The sequence below is a fragment of the Pterocles gutturalis genome, unplaced genomic scaffold (genome assembly GCF_000699245.1).
Source record: "Pterocles gutturalis isolate BGI_N339 unplaced genomic scaffold, ASM69924v1 scaffold23737, whole genome shotgun sequence".
NCBI classification, from domain to species: Eukaryota; Metazoa; Chordata; class Aves; order Pterocliformes; family Pteroclidae; genus Pterocles; species Pterocles gutturalis.
In genome coordinates, this window is record NW_010116090.1 from 6,828 (window position 1) to 29,649 (window position 22,822).

A 22,822-nucleotide genomic window follows, 5' to 3' on the forward strand; every position below is an offset into this window, starting at 1 on the left:
TTTTCCAGTGTATTTACGTCAATTTTGATGGCAAAGGATCTTACATCTGCTTGGAAGACAGGAATGATGCCTGGTCTCCAAAGTGTGTACCTGAACTCCACATATGTTGTCTACTTCCCGGAACAAAACCTCATGCAAGTTTACCTGTGCCAGCTTAGCTACCAGCTACTCTTCTACTGTTTGAGCATTGACAATTTGAGGGTATTTTGTTACTGCACAACCAAGGAATCCCATTTTTTGATAAAAGATGCTATCCATATCTTACCAGGAGCTGGATCAAGACCTGTGGCCTCTAACTGAGCTACATAGCTACCCTAGGGACGGAGAAGGTGGCTCCTTGTTTTTCTCAACACTCTCTAAACTGTCTCGTTAGTTCCTCTTCTGCATCTGAATAGAAATGAAATTTTAGGTGGTTAATAAAATTTGTAAATGGTAGCCCATGCAGCAGCCCCTCTTCATTCCCCTTTGCACAGCCAGGCTTCCCTTAGCTTACAGAGCTGGAGGGTGTCCTGCCCAGCAGAGCACCCAAGCAGTTATCAAAATCCAGTTCCAGAATCTTTTAATTGCCAGATTAAGATAAGCTAAACAAATATCACAGAGCCCCCACTGAGCAGAGAAAGAGTTCTTGTAAACCAGTTTTCATGGTGTAAACCAGACGCACAGAGGGAAATCTAGTGTGGCATTTTCTGTTACAAAGGCTTCTTCTGCTGACCCACCGTTGCTCCTCAGAAAGGATTCAAGGGGCTGAACTCCATTTTCAAACACAAGGCTAACTGGGGCCTGCCCTCCACGCTCTCTGCTACTACCTACTGTTTGCACAGCCCTGTCCTCCCGCTACTGTCCAGTGCCTGATGCCCTGAAGAACCAAGCAGCATCTGAAGACAGGAGAGCCAACAAATCACCAGCTGGAAGACACAAAGTCCAACAAAGTAAGGTGAAGAATGGAAGGGTCTGGAAAAGAAGGGGAGTTTATTTATCGTAAATACAGATCAGCTAGACATGCAGTTTATCCCAGAGAAGAAGCAAAAACCCCAGAGACTCTCCAGAGAGCCACATGCTGGAAAGCTGTTTCCCAGTTACTTCCCTTTCTCCACAGCAAGACCAGGATGAACTCAATTATCCAGCAGCTCGGTGATCTTTTCTGTCACGGGATTGTACCGACACATTCCACCAACAGTACCTGTGTCTGCCAATGGCAGCAATCTGCCTCTGTGCTGGCAAACTCCTCCTGCCTGGTCAGAGGTGGAAGTTTCTTAACCGATTAATTAACTCTGTGAGTGCTTGTTTGGCGCACAATGGAGCACAGGGATTCAGTGGATGCGGGGGTGTATTCACAAACTTAACTGGGAATCCTGCTGCTAACACCTGCTTTGGGAAAGGCCACTTCTAGAGACAGTGTGAAACGAGACTCTCTAGGCTGTGTCAGAAATTTGGGCACATTGTTTTTGTTTTAGCACCAACCTCTGAATTTTTTTCCCCACTAAGAATGCTGCACTTTGAACAGGTTGATGACATATGATCTAATAATTACAACGGGCTCCTCCCTGTGCAGTGAGGGATGGAAGTCCCCTGCATTCTCCCTGGCCCTCTGCCACGCGGACCCCTCACTGCACAGAGCCTGCAAGCAGATGCTGCAATAGCCGACAGAGTGACTGCACTCGAGGAAAGAGATATCAGCACAGAGTTCATCTGTCCATCTTCTGGGGCTCAGTTCTTCTCCAGGATTCTGGTGAGGAGTTCATTCAGCCGGCTCACCATCGGTCTGGGATCCTCATTCAGTCCTGCTGTTATCATGGCATTCTCATAAATCTGAAAAAGAGAAGAAAGCATTAAATAAGCAGCTAGAGTCAGCTGGGTGAGAGCTGGGGGGGAAGTACATGTCACTCTCCAGGACTTGCATCCTGGGACCAAGCATGTCTTCTAGGAAAACACATGGACCACAAATACCAGCAATACCCAGAGTGGGGACCACAGAAGGATGTGATCCTTGCCCACTACAAGGGTTTCACCCTGTTCCCTGCCACACATGGTTTCTAAGCTGGCTTGGGGGGGACAGTTCCACTTCTGGAGAAGGCCAGGCTCTCACCTGATCAAGCAACAGCTGGGCCAGATCAGGCTGACTGTCCTTCAGCTCGTTCAGCTTCTTAATCAGAGCATGCCTGTAAGAGTGAGAGAGATCAACACTGGGACTTGGTATTTTTGAACACAAAGAAATTTATTTCCAGAATGAGCAGCTAACCCAAGGTGGGACAGAAAAGATTCTACCTAAAGGACAAAATAGCTCCAACTTCCTTACTTCTGCTCTGGGGGCTTCTCTCTTCTTTCCCATCCTGACCCCCATGGTCCTCAGCGGGCTGGACATAGCATGTGGGTGGCTCACGCTGACTGTGCCATGCAGCCTCGCACATTAGGGCACTGCAGGACACACTGCGCTTAATGGGGAGGGCTCTGCTAATTGGGAACATTCCATTGTCTCCTCTCTGCCTCCAGCCCAGAAAGACTGCAGTGCCCCAGGCCTAGCACTGGTACTGCTCCCCCTTACCCTGTGTTGATCTCCAAGGTGGGCTGCAGGAGCTGGGCACGCTCCTCTTGGGTCTTTGCCAGCTGCTGCATGCGCAGAAAGTGGCGGGCAGCCCCCATCTCGAGCACAGTGATCATGGCAGGGTGGGTGTCCAGCCGTGTGGTCACCTGTGGCAAAAACAGCAATCAGTGCTGAGGAGGAAAATGCACATGGGTTAGAGGTGGGGGATGTTCAGGGGCTGGGGGTCTCCACAGCACAGATGCACACTAAGCCCCTGCACGATTTGTCCCAACCCCACAGCAGCTGCCTAAACCAGCAGGAAAGCTGGGGGCCAAATGGCCCCACTGGTCCGCAGGCAGCGGCTCACAGCTGGACCCAAAACATTCCCTGCCAGTAAGCCTCTCTAGTCCGCAGGCAAGCCAGTCACCAGCCTGTTCTTCTGGTAACCTGAGCATGGACTAGTAAAATGGGCTCGCTCATTACACGCTGAGGTGTGGTTCTGCTGCTGCCACGCTGACCATCCAAATGACAAGTGCCAGCATTCATACCATTTACAGAAAGGGGGCATGGAGAAGAATGATTTCTCTCAGGGTCCAAAGAAGACTCTGTGGCAGCAGATCCCAAATCAACCACCATCTTTTTTCCCTGGATTATTACCTCCATGGATGTCCTGTACTCGGTTACCCTGTGACAGAATGCCTACCTTAACACCAGTGACTCGAGAGCCTAGGGCATTTCTCATCCAGGCCATCAGATCCTCAGCCTCTTTCTCCGTCAGACGTTCTGCAGCTGTCAGGGGAAAGAAGGACATCTGAGCACGCATCCATAGTGTGCCAATGAACAGCGAGCTTTATGCCTGAGCTTGGTTCATTTCACACTTTTTTTGTCTGTTCTCTTGTGGAAACGGGAAGGCAGCACCACCCAGCACACACCCCCAGGTATGCCCTGATCCCAGACCACACTGTACCCTGAAAGGACAGGCTTGTGCCCTTCTAACGCCTGCCTGCCTCTGGCAGGACACGAGATGTGTGCCTAGGTTCAAACTCAAGTCATGGAAAGCCCATATATGACATTCTGTCTGTTTAAATTAGCAAACTGCTTAAACTTTGATGACGTGGGATGGAAAGGAGCGCTCTTGCTCCCACACTCGGGAGCTCCAGGAGCGCTGGAGGAGGTGCACCCTGCCTGGCTGGCGTGGGGCAGCAGGACAGCACGCAGCAGGAAGGGCCAGGGGAGCCTCACCATACCTGGGCAGCTCTCCTCAAACTTCTCTTCCTTATAGTGATCAACAACAATATCCGTCTCCACCGAGATCAGCTTCTTCTTGTCAAACTCCCGAAGGTGCAAAAGTGTCAGCTCATCAAATTGCTCATAGCAGAACAGGACCTGTGCCAAAAAAGGGACAAAACACATTGTTTGGGGTGTAACAGCACGTCCTCCTTCCCAAGGCAACTGCACCAAACAGCGAGAACATCACAAAGGAAACTAGCAGGTTCAGTCCCATGGGCAACCCCACACCAAACAGTGAGAACATCTGAAGGAAACTAGCAGGTTCAGTCCCATGGGGACTATCACTCAGGTCCCCAAAGGAAAGCAAACTCCTGGAGGACTTTGCACCATGGGTGGCAGGTCTGCAGCTGAACAAGCCCTGCTGCCCCACGGAAAGTGAGACCCAGCAGTGGCGGGGATCTATCGCCGGCCTCACCGCCTTGTGCAGCTCCGAGATCCAGGTGAGCCCTGGCCACGGCATGCTGCTCACCCACCTCCATGTCCTTTTTCTTCATGGCCTCAAAGTACGGGGAGTGCTCGGCCAGGTGCCGGTTGGGTGCGCACAGGTAGTAGATGTTTCTGCTCCCTGCCTTCATGCGGGAGGCGTAGTCGGTCAGGCCGGTCAGCTGGCCTGCAGGCAGGGCGGACGATTCGTAACGTAGCAACTTTGCTATGTCCTCCTGGAAGAAATGTGCTCCTGTGAGCTGAGGGCAGGCGACTATAGCTCTACCTGACCATTCCCAGCCCCAAGACATCCCTCTGTAGTACGCAGGCCTGTCTGCAGCCCTGCAAAAAGGCTCAGGGGATTCTGTGTCCTGCTCCAGATAGGAAGAAGGCAGAAAAGTGACCTAGACAGGATGTAGGTCAAGCTCTCCTGGAAATGGGAAGCAGGCAAGGACAGCAATAGGGGAAAGCCGTAGGGATCACCTGTTGTAGTTCATGTTGCATGAGGGAGGGCTGAGAACACAGTGTGGGTGCAGAGACCCTGCAGCATCTCGAATTAAGTGGGAAGCAGCATCCAGTCAGAGAAAGTGAGAGTCAGGGCACTAGAGAATGTGTAGGTCTTGTTAGACCCAGGAACACAAGTTACGGGCATGTAAGATTCACCGAGAAGTAGCAGTCCCCCTCATCCCTGGTCACGGTGGGAGCCAATACTCTACAGCTGCAATGCTTCAGGACTCCCGGTACCTTGACATCCTGCTCTGCTACGGTGACAATCCCCTCTCTCATGAATACCCCATAGTCCTCAAAGAATTTGGCATATTTCTCAGGGTCCTTCTTGCTCTGGTCAATGAAGAACTTGATCAACCTCTTCTGCAAAACATCTCGGAGCTTCCTGCAGCAGGAACAATCCTTTTTAAAGACAGCTGCTAGACCAAGACAAGAGATTTTAGGTGAACCCTAAGTTCCAACAACAGATGTTTGAGAAGGACTTGAAGGACAAAAAGTAAGGAAAAACCAAAGCCAGGTCTAAAGGGTTCTTAGCAGAGACCAGCCTGCCAGCAGCCAGCTTCACCGGGCCTCAGCACCACATGAAAACCCTTCTGGCTGCTGCTCCATTTTTGACCAACGTGTGTGTGAGCGCAGCAGAGCTTTGAAGGAAGTCTGGAGGCACAAGGTGCTGTGTGAAGATCTACAAATAAATAATTGTGATGCTAAAGTGCGGCCCAGCTTCCTAGTATGGACAGCTGACTTACTGTTTGGTTTTGTTTTCCAAATCACTTGGTGGTGCGGACCAGACACATTAAATACCAAACCCACTGTTCCTGCTGTAGGCCAGAGATAGCGAAAGGCAGCCCAGGGCAGGAGGTGTACAGGGCCCAGGCAGGTGGCAGCAGATTGTACGGCACAGGATGCTGCTCCCACATCTCCAGATGCATCTCAGCATGGCTGAGAACTCACTTTATAGACTACAGAAATACTCAAGGATGCAAATGCTGCAGCTTAAGTGCCAGGTCCCTCAAAGATCCTCTAACTGTCCCACAATGTCCCCTCCTCAACCAGCAAGAAGCAGTCCACAGGATCTATCTCCTGGTTACCTGATAAGGGCGCTCTCCTGCAGCAGCTCCCTGCTGAGGTTCAGGGGTATATCCTCGCTGTCCACAACACCTGGAACACAGAGCAACTCTTGAACATCTAGGCAAACACGAGTGCCAGGCTCAGGAAGCAGCCCCTCGCCTCACCCCCCGTGGAAGCCATGGTGCACAGCCCGCTATTCCTGGCCCCAGCACGCACCTCTAAGAAAACGCAGCCATTTAGGCAGGATGTCTGCAGCTTTGGTTTGGATGAGAATTTTGCGGCTGTAGAGGGCAACGCTGGAGCCCAGCTCCCTGCTGATGTCAAACATGGATGGTTTCTGCAGGAACAAGAGACAGAAGGGTTACACCAGCAGTGTGCCCAGCTGCACACTGTGCTGCAACAGCTCTGTGGCTGCACCAGCTGACTGGGTCACACTGTGGTCTTCCCTATCAGGGCTGAACCCAACAAGAGCTGAAATCCTGGCCGTCTCTCCCAGGACCCCACTCCTGACATGGCTCAGTACCCCCACAACTATCCTATGGCACCCAGCTCACTGCAGAGATGCCACACTGGATACTCCTCCTTGCAATTCTGCAGCTGTAGCTGCCTCCTTTCCCTAAGGAGTTTTCCTATTCTCTCCCCTTCAGGCACCTGGGCAGATGTCCCACCATTCCCCAGACAGAAGGGCACGTACTTGCTCAGGCACATAGAAGATGCTGCGGATGTTGAGGGGAGCATCGGTCTTGTAGTGCAGGACGTAGCGGGGCTTGTCGTAAGCCTGCGCTATGAAGCGGTAGAACTCCTCGTGCTGCCACTCGCCGATGTCCTTGGGGTCCAGCATCCAGAGTGCCTGTAGAGGAGCAGGGAGATGAGTTCCCACCAGCTCTCAATCCCTGCCGATTCATAGCAGAGGTTTCTTCTTTCAGAGTTACACTTTCTCTCTGGTGCATCGGAGCAAGGAAATTTGACCTTCAAACAGACAGATTCCTCTGCCCAGCCCCAGGGCGGTGGGATGTATCATGGTGCAGGCACATTAGCCCAGACTAACAAATTACTGCCCCTCAGCTGTCTCAGGTCACCTCCCACAGAGGTGCTCTTGCCCTGCAACATATATACGGCAGCTTTGTTTAGCCCGAACGGAAGGGATTTGGCTAACCTCCATTGCCTCACACTTGCTACTGGCCAAGAGCATCTTGGACAGGTCCCACAGCACAGCTGCTGGCAGTATCTCAAGGCCTGACCAACAAGCAAAAGAAAAGTGAAAGTTTAAGTGGGTCTGTTGCAACCCACCAGCCTCCCTGATGGAGGTCACTAGCCCACCACGAGGTCATCCGAGTGCTTGTGAAGCAACTCCTGCCTTGCCTGTTCTCTGCTGATTAGTTCAGGAGATGCTTTGTGAACCACTGGGCCATCCCTGCTGCAGGGTCAGAAGGTGCTTCAGCAGTACCGCTTCACACATCAACACCTGAATTAAAGCCATGAGCTCCAGACCCGGTCCTTCCCCGTGGCCACGCTTCCCACCTCCTGCTGCTCTAAACCCCCCCACGCTTTCTGGAGTGTTCAGTCCACGTTCACACCACATTGAAGTTTTCAGTACCTCACCAAAAGATGAGCATTTAACAAAGCTGTGGGAGGTTCTGCTCGTTTAACAAGCATGGGGACTCAACTGAGAGTCTCCTGTTTCCAGCTGGGTGAAGCCCACTGCCCTCAGTGCCACTCTTCTCTACTTGAGCCCTAATGAGTGACACGAGCGATCACTGGGAGCAACCCAAACATCCAGCCCACCCTCCACCTGCCAGTCCAAGGGATCTGGGGCTCTGCCAGCCCTGCCATGCTGCCATACTCTAACTTAAAGCTTCTGCCTCCAAGCCTTGTTCCACAAGTGGCTTCAGAACACCTCCAGCACATGCAAGTGTCCTGGAGGGTTTGCAGGATCACAGGTAGGATTACGGACTCAACCGGGTACCAAGGTGCTCTACAGCAGCAGTTGTTAGGAAAAGTGCTGCTTTCCCAGAGGCTTACTTGTAGCTACAGTTATCGCAGTTAGACCGGAAAAGCCTCTAACTCCACATTGTCAGCTCCATGGCAAGCATTCAAGAGCTTATCCAGGAAAATCCACACCAGGGATCTAACTATGTCTCTGTTCACAGTGAACTGATGTTGATGCGTGGAAAAACGCAAAAGCAAGATCCTGGGTAAAGAAAAGGCCTGAAATGGGAGCGTAATGAGAAAAAAGCTCTTGCTGTATCCCAAGGGAAAACAGACTTTCTGGTAAGAAGATAAAAGTACACGACTCTATTACGGGCATTTCACCCCTTGCTCTAGTACTGCTCTTCTCTAGGGAGGCTGCTCTATTGACTGTCAGGTAGAAAGAGCAAACAGCTGTCTACAGCTAGTTCTGGTTTTGTAATTTAAAGGAAAGAGCTAGAAAGCCTTTGGAACAGAAACATGATTATGCAGGAATCCAAATAAATATCAGTGACTAATAACACCAATTACAGAACCTTAGCTAAATTAACACAATAAAATTTATGTACAGGCTTAAAAGCCTGTGCATTCAGTGCCACGTTCCAGGAAACACAAACACCACACACCTGCTCTCTACCTGCTCACTTAGGTGAGGAAGCTTTAACCAACCAGAAAAGGAGACGCTGGAGGAAAACAATTAATAAATTTTTGTTTTAAAGATAATTATTTTCACCTAGGTGGTTCCTGCAATTGGGCCAAGAACTTCTGACTAAAGCAGATCTGGCTGCTGTATAGTTTTCAGTGGTCAGAAAATGCCAGCATCAGTCAGTGCTCAGCTAAGAGCTGTGAAGAAAATCAGGCAGTGAGCTGAGCCACCAAGAAAACCAACCACTCCCGGGCCCTGGCCACCCCGTGCTGAAGAGCAGAGAGAACTGCAGCAAGAGCTGCCAGCACACCAGCAACGTGAGCAATCCCTACATCACCAACACGTTACCTGGCTTAAACAGTTGAGTAAGTATTATAAAGCATTGAAATAATCATTCTGATTAAGGGAAGATCCAGAAGATAACTACAAATAAAAACTTCTTTGCTAATCTGCAAGAATTCTCTTCAACAAATGCAAACAAGCAGTTCCAGGCATGACTTCTGCTGGATTGTCTCCTTTTGTTCTAATTAACTGACTACTACAAGGTCTGTCATCTCCTGGACAATCCCACCCTGATTTCTAGGGACAGCAGCAGCTTTATGCTGTTCCCTCTCTCCACTGGAGGATTACAACGGTTCATCTCCACGAGTGCCCTGCCTGCAGCCCTCCTGCTCACCTGTAATGTGTTAATTCTTCTCCCATTGAGATACAGTGGGAAGCTGATGAAGTTGCTGTATTTTGTCACCACCTCTGGAATGGAAAGAAAACATTGAGGAGTCACATTTGTGAAAACACCACAGGAAGAATTTCTTCAGTAACAGCAAGTGAAAGGTGCTACAGAGAGGAAAACCGCAATTTTCCCCCTCCTCCACTCACCCTTGACTCGGTCTTCATTTGCAAACTCCTTGCAGTCTTCTTTGAGATGTATAATAATTTTAGTCCCAGTTCTGACACCAGATGCTTCTGCAATCTCAAACACTCCTGAACTGGATTAGAAACAGACCCCACATCAGCTTCTGCCTCAGATACATCCACAATGGGAAATAAAAATGTTTTATTAAACTAAGAGCACACACAACAAATCAGCACAAAGAGGAAAAAGCAAAAAGATCTCCTACACTTCCTACAGTGATTGTGAACACCAGGCTCCTGCCTTCTCCCTTGACAACTGAGACTTGTTTGTGGGCCCTCATTCACATCTCCACTGAACCATGGAGTAACTGGTTACAGTGAAAAGCAGCTGTGCTCGTGCTGGGTGACCATTCCTACCCTACTGCTAAGTGAATGCCACGTGGGGACCTGCTGCTGGTGACAGCACTGACCCAGGGAGAGACAGCAGCAGCAGTGACAGCCAGGCAAGCCTTCAAAGCGTACAGCAGCACAGGCGGCAGGACACGGCAGCCTGACTGCAGCCCAACAGTCTGACATCTCGGTTACAAGATGTTTTTTCAATAAATTAAATAACTTAGTACATTCCTTATTCTTAGGAGATTGTAAGGGGATGCAGAGCTTTTCAGCCCCAGCAGCTCCATTTCCACATGGTGCAGCAGTCCACAGCTTTGCCATCACAGATGTTTGCAACTTCAAGCAAAAAGCAAAGGATGAGCGCACAGATCCAACCCACAGGAGACACGTGCCTACAGAGCCACAGCACTGCCCAAGCCCTGCCTAGTGTGGGTGCCCTCAAGCAAATAGCCAGGGGACAACTAGACCAAAGAGATTAAATTTGTCTCTCCAGTCTGGGGCACTGCGAAGATGATTGCCTGCCAGCAGGGAAGGAACCAGAGAGGCAGGTACTCTCTTTGTCCACAACACACCCGCTCTGACAACGCAAGTTTGTCCCTGTGGCTCTCACCCTGGCACATCTGGCCACACTTTGTTACCACGTATAATCCGAGCAGGATCTAATCAGTAAGCCTGGTCATGAAAGACCACTCATGTTTTGCTTTGCGCAGCTTTCAGTTCGTGCCTGGTCTGGACACAGCCCCCCATGTTTCCATCCCATTCTGCAGCCTTACCCGTCGGAGGACCAGTGGTAGCCTGGGCTCCCCGGCTCTGCAGACTGCGAGAACACCTCCACTTTATCGGCCACCATGAAAGCTGAGTAGAAACCTACTCCAAACTGGCCAATGATTTTACTACTGGCTTCAGCTTGGCTCTGCAGAGCATCTAGAAAAGCCTGGAGAAACAAAGGAGATATCAACCAGCGCACAGTGACTTCAGGTACCACTGGGAGGCTGCAACCCATCTTCCAGCGGGGCTCCCCTGAGCAGCGACGCAGCCCTACGCCCGGTGCCGCAGCCTGGCACTCCGGTACCCTCATCCCACACCTCCACATCAGCGCTCCGAGGAGGGTGCCCAAGGAAGAGGGTTTCTCCCACCGGGACCCCACCTCTGGAAATGGGGAGCATCGCTTAGGACAACACTCACTGCCATGAGCAGTAAAGGAAAAGAAGCAAGGGCTCATTCAGTCAGGAGCATGAAACCTTAAAATAGTGACTCCAGAGATGAAAAAAAAAACCAGGTACATATTTATAATAGCTTGCCAGCATGAGGACATAGCTGCTGCCCTCCCGGACATAAAAAAAAGTGTGTGCCCCTCCATAACGATGGCTCAGGGAGGAAGGCATTAGCTCTGGGGAGCGAGGAAGCCGAGTGCAGCAGCATTACACACAAGACCCATTACCAGTGCCTGGGCACCACGGCCTCCCACAGCACGCTGCAGAGACCATTAAGAGCTACAAAACTCCACGGGTAGGTTTCACCTTCCAAGAGGGGTGTCATTTTACAGCTGGGCGGGGTGCCAAGGGACAAAACAGAATGAGAAATGACTGGGAGAACAAATGTGGCTGTAATCGGAGAAGGCTCTTCTAAGAGGGGAAAAGGGGTGCCTCACCCCAAGTTACCTTTGAGCCTGATCGAGCAATGGTACCAAGGTTAGAAACCAGCTCCTCCTGGGTCATCCCAATCCCTGTGTCCTGAAAAGAAACAACAGTTGTAGCTGAAACATCAGTAGAGAAGCACTGCTTTAGCAACCAGCAGCCGAGCAACTTCTGCCTCTGCTTTCCACCCTCTCCCGGTCGGCTGAGCAGTAACTGCGACAGCGGACTTCCAGCTGTGGCCCCTGCACATGGTCAGGACAGTGGACCCAAAGGCACACAGCTCCAAGGGGCAGCCAGCTGCCTGGTCATTATAATCCACCAGGAAGTTCAGAGACTCTCTTTTATCGAGAGAAAAGAAAACCACGCCAAGATGCGCTGGTTTCTACACCCCTCTAAAAACGCACAGGATGATGGTGCTGGGAAGAGATCCCCACCCAGTCGCAGCCTCGCTGTGCCAGGTGCTGTGTGTGTACAGGGACAGTTTCCATTCCTAAACAAGCCCAACGGGGAGTTGAGCAGTGAGAAGCAGCCTATTTCCAATCCGCAGATGGGGAACTGATGCCCTCACACATCTGCCCTTGGTGGCAGAGCAGTGAATCCCTTCGCCCTCAGGTAACGCACACCCTTGCCTACAAGCACCAAATCCACTGATCTCCGTGGACCTTAGCAAAGGGATTGCTATGTGATTTTATGTGGATACTAGCAAAGAGAGTGCTTCAGAGATGGAAATACTTCTGTAGCGACACGCACACTGCCAGCACTGCCTGTTCTCCCTCTTTATTGTGCCCTGTTACCAGCTTTGTATCAGTTTTACTTTACTTCCATTATGTCCATTTTTCTCCTTATATCTGTAGAAACTGACATGAAAGGCCTGTGGAAGCTGAACCCATGACAAATATATTTTAGACTAGTACGAGAAATTATTCAGGTCAAAAAATTTCCTTCCTCCTCTCCCCCTCACGTTATGTTCCACAAGACTCAAGTATGAAGCGTTCAGTGCCCGGGTCCCTGAGGGCTGGATACTGCAGTGCCCAGCTGAAGTACGGCACACCAGCCATACCCACGGTGCTCTGTCCAGGCTTCGAAGGCACGCGGCTTGTCGCCTTCCCCAGTTTAATCCCGATTTGCACTCCTGCACACAGATAGACAACTTCCTGCTGCTAGCCCGTGCCTCTCGGGCAGCAGACCTGCAGCAGCAGGAAGGGCTGCAGCAAGCCTCAGACTAGGCTGCAACTTCATTTGTCGCCACAACACATTTGCACGACCCCAAGGCAACACAGGTAACAGCAAACCCCAGCTAGAAACGGCCACCCTCTCACACAGTACCCCAAAATTCTTTCCCACTTTGTAGTCCAATATATTTTCAGACGTACCCCACACACATCTTCCGCAGGAGCAAAGTATAAGCTAACTCCCTCCACAACACCAGCTCTGAAAACCAAGCGCCTTTCCCCCTCTCAAATCCCAGCAGCTTCTCTCCCTGACCAAGACATCCCAAGAAGCCACTCTTACAGCTTCTGAGCCACTCCGAAAGTGGCAGCAGCGTGAAAATGAGCCAAGTGAAAGGTGACTCATTCACGTGAGACGTTCAGCTCCACCCGAGTACCTGTGAGTGCAATTATCACTGCCGACAGCAGCGAGCACATCCAGAAGTGGGCTGACACACTCCCCAGTTAATGCAGGGGCGGGATTCGGGGTGCAGGAATCAGCCAAACGAGCTAGAGCAGAACTGGGGGCTGCTGGATGGCTCAGAGGTGAGATGCCAGGGTAAATTTTGGCACAGCACACCTCTGCCACACACGTGGGGCACTTAGTGGGCTTATTTACTAGCAAAGTCAGTTAATGTCAGTATATATTTTTTTATCTAGTTTTTACTCCACTGAAGGATCAAACTCTGATCAACTTGTGAAGTTACTGAGCGAGGTGCCATGTGGGTAAGACATTTTTCTGCATACCCACAAGTCATGGCACAGCAACACCTTCCTGTTGATGAAATATGGTAAGGGCAGTCAGTCGTCTTGGCTGGGAAGAGGGATGATGCCCGGTAAGATCTCAACAGTGGGAGATGAAATGCCAGGAAAAACAAACAGGGTATGGCAAAATCTCAGGAATCTGACATGGTCCCTTCCCCCAGGGAAGAAAAAGCCAGAAAGAAAAGTTTTCAGCATCTGGTTCAGGTTTTGTTCATGCCAGACCCTGAACAGAACTCAACTCCTCTGATCCATTCCTATTTATAGCACAGCATGTCATTCCCAAATTCCACTATGTTAAAAAAATATATCCCTACCCCATGAATTTATTTGGCTATTGAATTCCAAACTCCCTGCCAAACTTATTGCAAAATGCTTAATTCCTGGAGACTGGTTTGACGAGGATGAATCGCAACGAACAAAGAGAGCGCAGCTCAAAACCGTCTGCTCCCCCAACAGCGCTGAGCCGCTAACAGAGAAAGCGGAAAGCGTCCTCTTACGCGGCCGGCCAAAGATCCTGGCAAAGCAGACATTTCCTTCTGCAGGAAAACACCTGGGCGGGTTACGATGCAAACGCCATCAACGTTCAAACCGCTTTTACAGTGTAGGAGCTTCCTGCAGCTGGCCTTCACAATGCGCTTCTCGGCTCCCTTCACCAGATGGTGCTGCATCGGGAACGGGGAATGAAGCGGCGGTGGCGAGACAGAGCTCGGGTTCTGCAGAGCCGGCCCTCTGCAGCGATGGCAAGCGAAGGAACCTGCCCACGAACAGCCCGCCTACAAGCGCTGGCAGCACTGGCTCCATGAAACCCAAGGAAGGAGCTGGCGGGGCTTCCACTGCCCTTCTCACGTCGCTCTGTGCGGCACAGGCTGCGCTCAGCCTCCAGGCGTCTTCGCCAGGAACCACTGGGTCATCACACAACCCTCTGCAAACGCTTTCTGCCTGCGATCGGCCAGCACAAATGCAAGGACTGCCATTGCTCCACATCAACATTACAACTTCTCTTCCCTTGCAGACCGTTTCAAGCCCTCCCTTCAGTCTGCAATAAAAGTTTTATCAGGCTGAAAACAGCCACAGCAGAGTTATTCGTAAAAGCAAACTGTACACGGCGCTTCAGAAATTACAAGATGTGAGAGATTTGTTCAGAGTTCCAAGTGCCAAATGCTTCTCCACAGCTTGGAGAAACCAACCACTGTACACCACGAGAGTTCAGTGCAGTGACACTTCATTAGCTGAAGGTTAACTACAGAAGCCCTTCTGTCTCTCAGAACTGCAAGCTACTCACCTGGTTGAATTTCCCTTCTGGGACTTTCTTAGGGTGCAGAGTAAACAGCTTCCCCCCGAACCATCCCCCCTACAGCCCTGTCCCTCTGCAGGACAACCCCAGAGGCTACAGACCTTCACCTCATCTTCTGAGGGACCGTGAGGAGCTCTATGGCCACACTTTTAAACCAAGTAACATTTACCCTGAAGAAACAGCAGCTGAACATTGCTTTTAGCACCTTCCTGTGTGTAGAGCCCTCGCAGACACAAAGCCTGCTGCTGAACTGCATGGGAGCTTCGGGCTTCCTCTGCACTTTGCTCTAACCTTTGTGGCACGGGTGCTGGACGTTTACAAACAGACTGTTCTGTGTGACAACGGCTGGATACCTGCCTGGCATGCAGCACCTCGGGGCTCCCACCATGACATCCTCTGTGTTTGCTCTGCAGCGCCCAGGACCTCTGTCTTCCTCGACAGAGGGGTACATGAACACCTTTGGCCCCACTATCTGTCTCACCAAATCACACAGCTCTTGCATTCATATCACACTTTCAGGTAAAGCAGAAACAAACTGCACGTAATTACAGCAACAAATCTCGTTTAAATCAACCAGTTGCTTAGTTTAGCTGGTAGACAAGAACCTAGGTAATGTGCTATCTTTGCTCGTTACCCGAGTCCAATTTAAGGCATTGCAGAGTCTCGTTACACCAAACAGTCCATTCACCAACCCTTAACTGCCGCCTTTGCCACGGTGGCACCTGAAAGACCGCTTGCAGTCAGAGGTACACATCTGAGCTGCTGTGCCTGTCATTTCGCTTTTTGTTGCACAACAAACACTTGAAACACTTATTTCAGTGCAAAATCTCAGCAGGGCACCAGAAGAACATTGACTACATTATAAAATAAGGACATGCTGCTTTCACCAACTGATAAGGTAATACAATCCCAAAATGTCCGATTAGCAAGTGTCCCCCGTTATTTAAACACCTTGCTTCCAGAGACTTAACATTCCCAAGTCCTGGAGAGGAGCCGCACTGGAGCAGCGCTCTGGCTTAGAACCAATACGGCGCCTGCAGCAGCCGTGACCGGCAGAAAAGGCACAACAACACTGATGCAGACAGACACCAGGTAATCTCGGCCTGGTGCATGGAAGCTGTCCAAAGCAGAGAGCCTGACGTTTCCTTTCCTATACCCTGTGCTAACATTACTTTCAACAACACAGAGCGTTAATACAGGCTCAGCCTCCATGCACCCAGGTCTAAATGCCCGGTGTTCGAAAAACTACTTCCTTTTATCCACTTTGAATTTCCCGTTTTTTAATGTGACATGCTCTTATTCTGGCATGAAGAGGAAGAAAAGAACAGATTCTGCGCTTCCTTCCCTAGACCGCAGGTTATGTGAGCTGTGTTTGTATTTCTGGTTCCCTGGCTTGTTTGTTAAAGATGATGCAACAACTGGAAGCTCTAACCCATCCCTGCAATCAGTGGCACATCTCTGTGAGCTTAATTCCACCTAAGGCTTGTCCAAGCACAGCCAGCTTTAACCCTCCATCTCTACCTGCGTTCTTGTCCATCTCCTGCTCCCCTGCTTCCTTGGGCCCAGGCGGCAGAGGGATGGTGCAATGCTGCACGCAGCCAGGGACAGCACCTCCTCTCTGCTGCAGCCTGCACAGAGGGGGACTGGCTCCCCACCTGCACCACGCTTGGCTGGACATCCAGGTGCACCTGCATTGAACTGCTGAAGCCCAAACATCTCCGTTCCTTATGAGAGCCCCCGGACAGCACAGTCCCTGTTGCAGACTATAAGCTAGGAGAAAGATCTGCTGAGCGATCTGGGAGTTGTTGCAGGGAGGAGTGGTGTTTGCAGTCATTTTAACTCCTCCCAGACACAGCCAACTTGTTATTTTATGGCTTCACAGACACTGATTTTGGATGACTGCAATAGTGAGAAGAAAAGCCCAGCACAGAGAGCTGAGCAGCCCAAGCCCTGGCAGCAATGATGCTGCTTGCCAGTGTTAAAACAGCTGCCACACTCCCTCACCCAGCAGCTATTGGCTCTGTAAACACATCAAAGAACTTCCTCTGAACTGCTAGCATTGTCCTAGCCAGAAATTAAACATCAGCAGTGAGAAGGGCTCCAGCACCTGAGCTCACATAAGCAGAGGGTTCCCACCAGGCACAGCCGTACCGCAGAGCGTGCAGCCGCAGCACTGGCTGCACCGCAGCCACGCGCCCGTCCCCAGCCGGCCAGGCAGCCTTGTGTGGGTGTTGAAGGACTTTGGGGTCTGCAAGGGTTTCTCTGTTCCCACCTCAAAGGGTCCAAAACCATGTCTGTAAAGCCTTAGCACGCAGAACTGCGGGGCTCTGCAGATCTGTCCCCATTGAAAACACACTCCTAACGTCTTCAAGTGGATTTTCGTAAGAGATCTGACCTTGCAGGCTGGGGCTGCTACCAGACAGAGCTGCCCTAGAAACAGAACGAGGTGGTTTTCAAAGGGGTGGAGGAAACCGTGGAATTTGCTAAACCAAAAGGACTTTGGTGAAGGAACTGGGGTGGTGTAATCCACTGGACTAGACAGTGACTGTTTCCCTCTTTGCAGCCAGAACACTTGGCAGTGCTTAGGTAGGATATCCCTGAATGAGGACATCATATTGAAATTCTGAGTCTTGCTGTGCTTCTGGGTGAAATTCAGTCCTGGCAGAGAAGCAAGCAGAGCTGCAGTCACTTAACCGAGATGAACACAGTCCTTTACTGCAGCTAGAGGATCTCCCGCAGGAGCATGCCTGTAACGGGGGCCAGCACACGTTACACACCTGCCGTTTTTCAACTGGTAAGACACCAATAAATGCTACAGGGTTTGGAAGGGGAGCGGAGGCGACAGATCCAGCAGATCCAGGGGCCAAGAGCAGCATGAAGATCTGAGGACAAGGGCCTAGGGGTCAGAGTGAGGCAACAGGACCTTTCTAGAAAAAACAATGGGGTGACTGTTGCTACAGATCACACACGAGAGGCCTGCTCCTTCCATTTTGGTGGGTCCTAGCAGGTACAGAAAGCAAAACAGCGACTAAGGGACAGGTCCATCTCTGCCTCAGTCATTGCAGGCAAGTTTTCTTGCACCTTTGCATTCCAGAAAGGTAGGGAAATGTTCTGAATGAGGCTTGTTCAAAGTAATCATTATATGCAGTATGTTTCTTCAAGAGGTTATAAATAAACCCTTCACTGGAAGTAAGGAGCTTTAGGCACTACCAAGAAGGCAAACCTCTTAACAGAGATCAGAGTACCGCGGCTCTCTCCCTTCTCCGAGTGCAGTATTGCTGCAGTTAAAAGCTTCCCAGTTAAGACTCATTTAGTCGCATTAGAGATGCACAGGCAGCCAGGCAGGGGGTTATAAAAAGACAAATCCCTAACACATCTAATTGGGTACGACGTCAAACGCACCCTATCCGCAAGGTGGGCAAACTGGTCTCTAAACCAAACTGCCAAGGAAGGGGACAGCTGCCACAGCTACAGGGCATGAGCTCTAAGAACGTCTTGATGGAGTCAGACGCTATGTGTCCACCACGATCTCCAAAGGGAAAGACGAGAGCAAGGCAGAAAACACACCCTGCCTGGGGCTAAGCGAGAGCTCATTAAAGAACCGGCATTACACAGCAGTCAGAAAAATGCAATAGTCAGGTGTGACAGGAATAGCAAAGCCTCTGCGTTATGGTTTAAGAATCTTTGGGTTGATGATCGTGTTGCCCACTGACGATCACCAACTTCCCCATGGCAACCGCAGCTGCTTGTTCTGCAGAGAAACAGAACTATGAAATAACCGAGCAGCCTCCAGCAGCAAGGGCTTTTGTCCCATGTGAAAAATATCAGATTGGGTGCTTTGTCTGTACCACATCTCCCCTGGACCTGTTCTGGTCAGCCTTCACTCACATACTGCTGCCTGCCTCATTCTCTGCTCTCCTGAGAACAGCACACAGCCACGCTCACCGCTGACACTGGTCCCTGAGGAAAGCTACCAGATCGCCTTCTTTGCATTAAGAACTTTGCCAAGAAAACACCAAAACTGAGCCTCAGCCTTCCACCCTGGACAACAGCCGCGAACAAGAGCAATCAAAGTGCAGAGAGAAGGACCACCTCCACCTTCCCTCACCACATGGATCAGTTCCTTCCTAATAAGCATTTTGTCACCAGTAGAGAACAATCAAAACCAGAGCTGCAGAAAGGGGGACAGACAACTGCTACAGTGCTGCTGCTGCAATCTGTAGTCCCACCTGGATGTTAGGGCAGAGCCTCAGCATCAGCTGGACTTGGCTTGTCCTGGAGCAGGAGGAGATATGAGACAATCAGCAATGGGAGGTTCTTCTCACCACCCCAGCATCTCCCTGAAAGGGAAGGTCTGCAAGCTACCATGTAACACCTCGAACTTCAGGAAGTGAGGGAACTGCTTCCCAAAGGTCAGGATGAAACCAGAATCCCAACTTTTCTGCTAGTGAGAAATGCACACACAACCTGGGGAGAGCACCAGACACGGTACTGGGAGAAAAGCTACTGGTAGTGGTACTGGTAGCTCCTGCAGGGAAGAAAGAAGCCACGAATCTTCCTATGGGGACAAGTGGGGAGCAGATAAATTGATGTCTCCTATCAAATCCTGAGGTACAGCCTCATGAACCAGAGTTCAGCTGAGGACAAGACACTTCTTCGGGCCGGCTTGGGAATCCACGGGACTGTGCTGCCACTCAGCTCCCATTGCTCCTTCACTGGCCAAAGGCAGCAGGGAATAACGCTCTCCTGTTACCAAAGGGAGGTACCTGGATGGTGATGGTTCCCTTTCCGCTGTCCGTCTGCAGATGGATCTCCATCTCTGGCAAAGCCTTCCCTTCTGCCATCAGCCGATGACGCAGTTTCTCCAGTGCATCGCTGCCGTTGGAGATCAGCTCCCGGATAAATACCTGGGGATGAGACACAAGCTGACACTGCAGCCTGGCCTTGTCCACTGCGTGGGGCTCCCAGAGACCTGGGAACTCACTGCCTGCTCACAAAACAAAGAACTCAAGTTCAAGTTCAAGAGAACCATGTTTCCTCATTATCTGCCAAGAGAACAGCTTGTCTGAACTCAATATTGAAGTGCAGAGGCTCTGCAGCTCACAGTCACCTGGCCATCCTTACAAATTGTTCTGAAAACGTATTTTCAAGGTGTCTTAAGAAAATGTCATGACATGTGGACAGCACAGGACTTGCTGCGAAACCCAGCAGGCATTCTCCCAGCAAAACCATTTGGGATGTACCCCTGGACAGAGACAGGGTTTTGTCAACAGAACTCTACCAGCAAGTACTGGGTGCCTTACCTCCTTTTCTGAGTACAAGGAACGAGCAACAATGTCCAGCAGTTTCTTCGTTTCAGCCTGAAACTCATGTTTAGAGGCTGCACCTAGAATAACAATCACAGATGCACCTTTAAGGCACTTCACCAGGGTCCTCTTGGGAAGGAAGGCAAATTGCAGTCTTACAACGTGCTTCAGCTTCCCAGGAGCGAAAGCCCGAAGCAGGATGGGACACATGTAGCTGTATCCTCCAACAAGATGTGTGTTGTTCACACACCCCTACGAGGCAGCACGCTTTGCCAAGCAGCCACTTGGCCTCTGCGCCTCAACTGCTTGCACAGAAACCTCAAGGCAGTCACAGCCTGTGGTACCGGCACACTGGTCACCATGGCTGGGCTGCGGAGCGGTCAGTAAACCAGAAGTGAAAGGTGACTCCCCTCGCTCCTAATGCAATCCCCAACTGCTCTCTCAAGTGCCTCCCGTGGTTGACAGCCTGCCTTCCATACTCCTCCTTGACTCGATTTTCAAGGCAACCATCTGCACATGCCCTGCTCCAAGAGCTTCTCCAGCCAGGTAGCATTCCTCATGCCCAAACAATACGCAGAGCCTTGAGCCGAAAGAGGCAGATTCTCCAATGTCTCTGTGGAGCAGGCAAGGGAGCGACCCGTACAGCCACCTATGCAGGTAGGCAGCTGTGCCCAGAAGAATTTTCCTCAGAAAGAATAACTGCAAAACATCCCAGCTGAAAGACCATCCTTGGCCTTTTAAAAATAGCATTTCTCCTGATGGAGGTATTAGAGAACCTGAAGCAACATGGGGGAAGCCACGGGTCACACACCACCTCTGCCACGCCTTGGGGCAAGGACCTACACTCCCCAGTGACGGGGGTGTGGGCAGCAGCAGGAGCAGTGCATCAGCCCCACTGGGGGCTCCACAGCCTGGCAGCCTCAAAAGTACCCGCCAGGAAAGCCACGGGAGCACGGAGTCAAGATGCTATTTCTGTCCTTGAATAACTCAATGACTTTGTTTTAAAGCACCGCTCCCTGGAGATGGCCATAAAAGGTGGATACCAGGATTCTCAGTAGGCCTCCATGATCCACAGCAATGACCTGGGCAGGTAAGAGCTTGCTCTGGGGCTAAAACTCTCTTTTTAGGCAAATTCTAGTGCCTGCAGAATCTCTACACGTATGCATGACCACCAATTGCCTGGCTAACTCCACAGATGTAACTTCTTCCCGCAGTCTTGACGGCCTCGTTTCTCAGTAAAGGCTGTTCTGGTTCACACGTGCCGGTTTTGGGGAGGTGATGCTACAACACAGATTCAAACCGCAGCCTGACAGCTAGGATGTGATAACCAACACCTGCACCTCCGCCAGAGGCACAAACACTGCTGCAGAGGGCTCACCCTCACAGTCAGGACACAGCTGCACCCAGACAATGTTTTGACATTGTCCCGGCTCTGCCTGCACCCCAAGAGTGCTCCCACGAGACGCCCGTGTTCGTGCCCACCTTTCACGTTCTCCGTGTTGCTGATGATGGTGTGCAGGGGCTCTTCTTCCTTGTTCTCCGCTGTCTGCGTGCTGTACGTCTGGACCGCAGAAATGCTGGTGGCAGGAACGTTGTACCGGAGGCTCCAACGATGGAGTATTTGTCTTTGGAGACATGCTGCTCCTTTTGCTAGAAGACACAATTCAAGATATTTCGGTATCAATCACAGGTATCAGAGCAACAGGAGCACTCTTTAAAGGTCCCACTTAAGCAATCCCGTGGGAGTCACACTGTCCAAGCAAGACTGAAGCTCCCTCGCAATCAAACATTCCCTATGGCATCGCCTTCACTGCACAAGAAGGGGAAGTTGCCCCTTTAGACAGTCTTCTCAATTAAAATTATAGCCAGAAGGTGACAATTAGCAGCTTTCACAAGGAATTAACCGGGGAGGAAGGGTCTGCAGCTTTCATTGCTGTGACCTGGCCAAGCTGAAGACAACAGGGAATGCTTCGACTCCCCCACCACTGCCAGTGAAAATGCAGAACCCCGGTGCGAGCAAGGCAGCCTGCACCTCCAGGAGACGCCTCTGCTGCACACGCAGCTCCTCTGGATGCTGTGCGGACACTCACCATCAGGCAGGCACCAAAATCTATTTCCTCCTGCTCACTCTCATCCCGCCAGCAGTGACCGGCCCCTTCACAAGCAGCTCACTCCCACATCTAGAACAGCCGCCAGCCCTGTTTGGCCCCGACCAGTCAGCCGAGCAGTGACTTTATGGCAACAGAAATTTGGCCATTGACTGTCCGAGCAAAGTCAACAGAGCACAGGGATTACATCCTCCAGCAAAGGCAGCTCTGGGCTCAGCAGCACGTGCAGCAACAAAGCCACTAGTCAGCGAAGCAATCAGTGGGGAAAACGAGAGACAAGTCAGGGAACGGCACGAGCCCTGCGAAGGGCTGGGATCCCCAGTTCTCCTCCTTCCACTGTTCCAGGTGAACTGAACCCCACTGATCTGCTGGGGGATGAAACAAAGCCAAACCTGGCCACAAAAAGACCAGTTGCAGCTCTGCGGAGCCCTGTCCAAAGCCAGTTCCTTGGTGCAATTTCTGAATTGTGGCAAAAATGGCTCGTGCCAGAGTCAGAGCCCGGAGGGTGAGGATACGAACACGCAGCTGTGCCAGGGGCAGGCAGGGCAGCCCTGCAATGAACGCCAGCAGATGGGGGGCTGTTTTGGGAGGCAGAGGAGTGACCACGACGAACTGGGCAGAGCGGGGAGGATCTCGATAAGCAGCAGAAGCGGCTGGAAGCAGTGACAAGCCCAGGCTTTTCTTACGGCTCACTGTGTGCTTGCAGCTGTTTCATCAAGTGAGGAAAGGAGACAAACCCTGCAGCCCAGGATGGCAAGAGGCACATCCTCAAGGTGTCCTTTCTCCAGATGAACAGGTACAAAAACACCCAAAGACCGAACTGAGAACCACTGGGA

At 51.1% G+C, this 22,822-nt stretch overlaps 1 protein-coding gene across 1 annotated transcript; it reads right to left on the reverse strand.

The window, feature by feature from the left end:
• Positions 1-1,323: 1,323 nt before the first annotated feature.
• On the reverse strand, positions 1,324-21,532 carry TRAP1 (TNF receptor-associated protein 1; the record flags this gene model as incomplete). Its single annotated transcript, XM_010075410.1, has 17 exons — positions 1,324-1,809; positions 2,087-2,159; positions 2,543-2,688; positions 3,225-3,310; positions 3,769-3,907; positions 4,285-4,470; positions 4,979-5,126; positions 5,830-5,899; positions 6,026-6,146; positions 6,504-6,659; positions 9,100-9,173; positions 9,300-9,409; positions 10,442-10,602; positions 11,330-11,401; positions 19,339-19,479; positions 19,876-19,958; positions 21,361-21,532. Coding segments are annotated over 17 exons (2,040 nt in total), but the record flags the coding sequence as incomplete, so codon positions are not given.
• Positions 21,533-22,822: the final 1,290 nt, after the last annotated feature.